This window comes from Trichechus manatus, unplaced genomic scaffold, assembly GCF_000243295.1.
Source record: "Trichechus manatus latirostris isolate Lorelei unplaced genomic scaffold, TriManLat1.0 scaffold00052, whole genome shotgun sequence".
Lineage (NCBI taxonomy): Eukaryota > Metazoa > Chordata > Mammalia > Sirenia > Trichechidae > Trichechus > Trichechus manatus.
In genome coordinates this window covers 12,568,339-12,569,826 of record NW_004443988.1, presented here as the reverse complement: position 1 = coordinate 12,569,826, position 1,488 = coordinate 12,568,339, and the positions used below count along the sequence as shown (strand labels likewise).

At 52.7% G+C, this 1,488-nt stretch overlaps 1 protein-coding gene across 1 annotated transcript; it reads right to left on the bottom strand.

Moving 5' to 3' along the window:
- Positions 1–311: 311 nt before the first annotated feature.
- Positions 312–1,247, bottom strand: LOC105756336 (histidine-rich glycoprotein). Its single transcript, XM_012555893.1, has one exon. It carries the CDS (start codon positions 1,245–1,247, stop codon positions 312–314), a length of 936 nt encoding a protein of 311 aa, XP_012411347.1.
- Between the last annotated feature and the right edge of the window lie 241 nt (positions 1,248–1,488).

The window sequence follows — 1,488 nt, the reverse complement described above, 5'->3', positions numbered from 1 at the left end:
GGCAGTATATGTGGTAGTGGTTGTATAGGTGGTTGGTGGACACATTTGTGGTGCTGGCAGTATATGTGGTTGTGGTGGTATACGTGGTGGCGGCTGTATGGTAGGTGTCAGTGGTATGTATGGTGATGGTAGTATGCATGATGACTGTAGTATGGGTGGTGGTGGAAGTATAGGTGGAGGTGGTGGTATGATTGGTGACAGCAGTACTGGTCTTGGCAGCTGTATGTGTGGTGGCAGCTGTATGTATGGTGGTGGTATTATGGGCAGTGGCAGCGGTAAGAGTGGTGGTGGCGGTATGTGTGGTAGCGGCGCTATGAGTGGTTTTGGCAGTATAGGTAGTGGTGGCGGTGTCTGTGGTAATGGAAGTATAAGTGGTGGTGGCAGTATGGGCGGTGGCAGCAGTATAGGTGGTGGCAGTGGTGTGGGCAGTGAAGGCAATGTGGGCTGTGGCAGCGGTGTAAAGGATAACAGCGGATGTTGGTGGAGACAGTGGTGTGGGCAGCAGTGGTGGTATGGGTGGTAATTGCCATATTGGTGGTGGCAGTGGTATGGGTCCTGGTGGCAGTTTGGTGGTGGCGGTGGTATAAAGTGGTGGTGTCAGTATGACTGGTGGTGGCTGTATAGGCGGTGATGGTGGTATACATGGTAATGGCAATATACATGGTTGCAGTAGTATAGGTAGTGTTGGCAGTATGGGTAGTGGCAGCAGTAGGGGTGGAGGTGGTATTGATGATGGCACTATGGGTGGTGAAGGCAGTGTGGGTGGTGGCAGTGGTGTGTGAGGTGGTGGCGGTATGGTGGTAGCTGCAGTATTGGTGGTGGTGGCGATATTTGTGGTGGTGGTGGTAGGGGTTGTGGCAGCGGTATGGGTAGTAGTGGCAATATGGATAGTGGCAGCGGTATGGATGGTGGAGGCAGTATGGGCAGTGGCATTGGTATTCTTGGTGGTGACAATATGGGTGGTGGTGGGTATGTGTGGTGGTGGCTTTATATATGGTGGCAGCGGTATATGTGGTGATGGCAGTATGCGTTGTGGCAGTAATATGGGTTGTGGCAGCAGTGTGGGTGGTTGTGGCACTGTGGGTGGTGGCAGCATAATGAGTTCTGGTGGTGGTATGGGTGGTGCAGGCAGCATGTGTGGTGGTGGTGGTATGGTTGTTGGTGGTGAAATTGGTTCTGGTGGTGGTGTGGGCAGCGACAGCGGTGTTTGTGGAGGTTCTAGTATAGGGGGTTGTGGCAGTATACATGGTGGAGGTGGTACGTCGTTGTGGAGGTATGGGCGGTGGCAGTGATATGGGTGATTATGGTGATATGGGTGGTGGAGGTGGCATGGATGGTGGTAGTGGTATGGAAGGTAGTGGCAATATGAGTGTTGGAACAGGAATAGGTGGTGGCAGCATTAGAGGTGGTGGTGGCAGTATAGGTGGTAATGATGATACACATGGTGACAGCGGTATATGAGGTTGTGGCAGTATGATTGGTGGTGGT

What these genes read in the sequence shown, in the direction of transcription:
- LOC105756336 (XM_012555893.1), bottom strand. Translation starts at nt 1,247, where the DNA reads ATGTATACTGCCACAACCCCCTATACTAGAACCTCCACAAACACCGCT.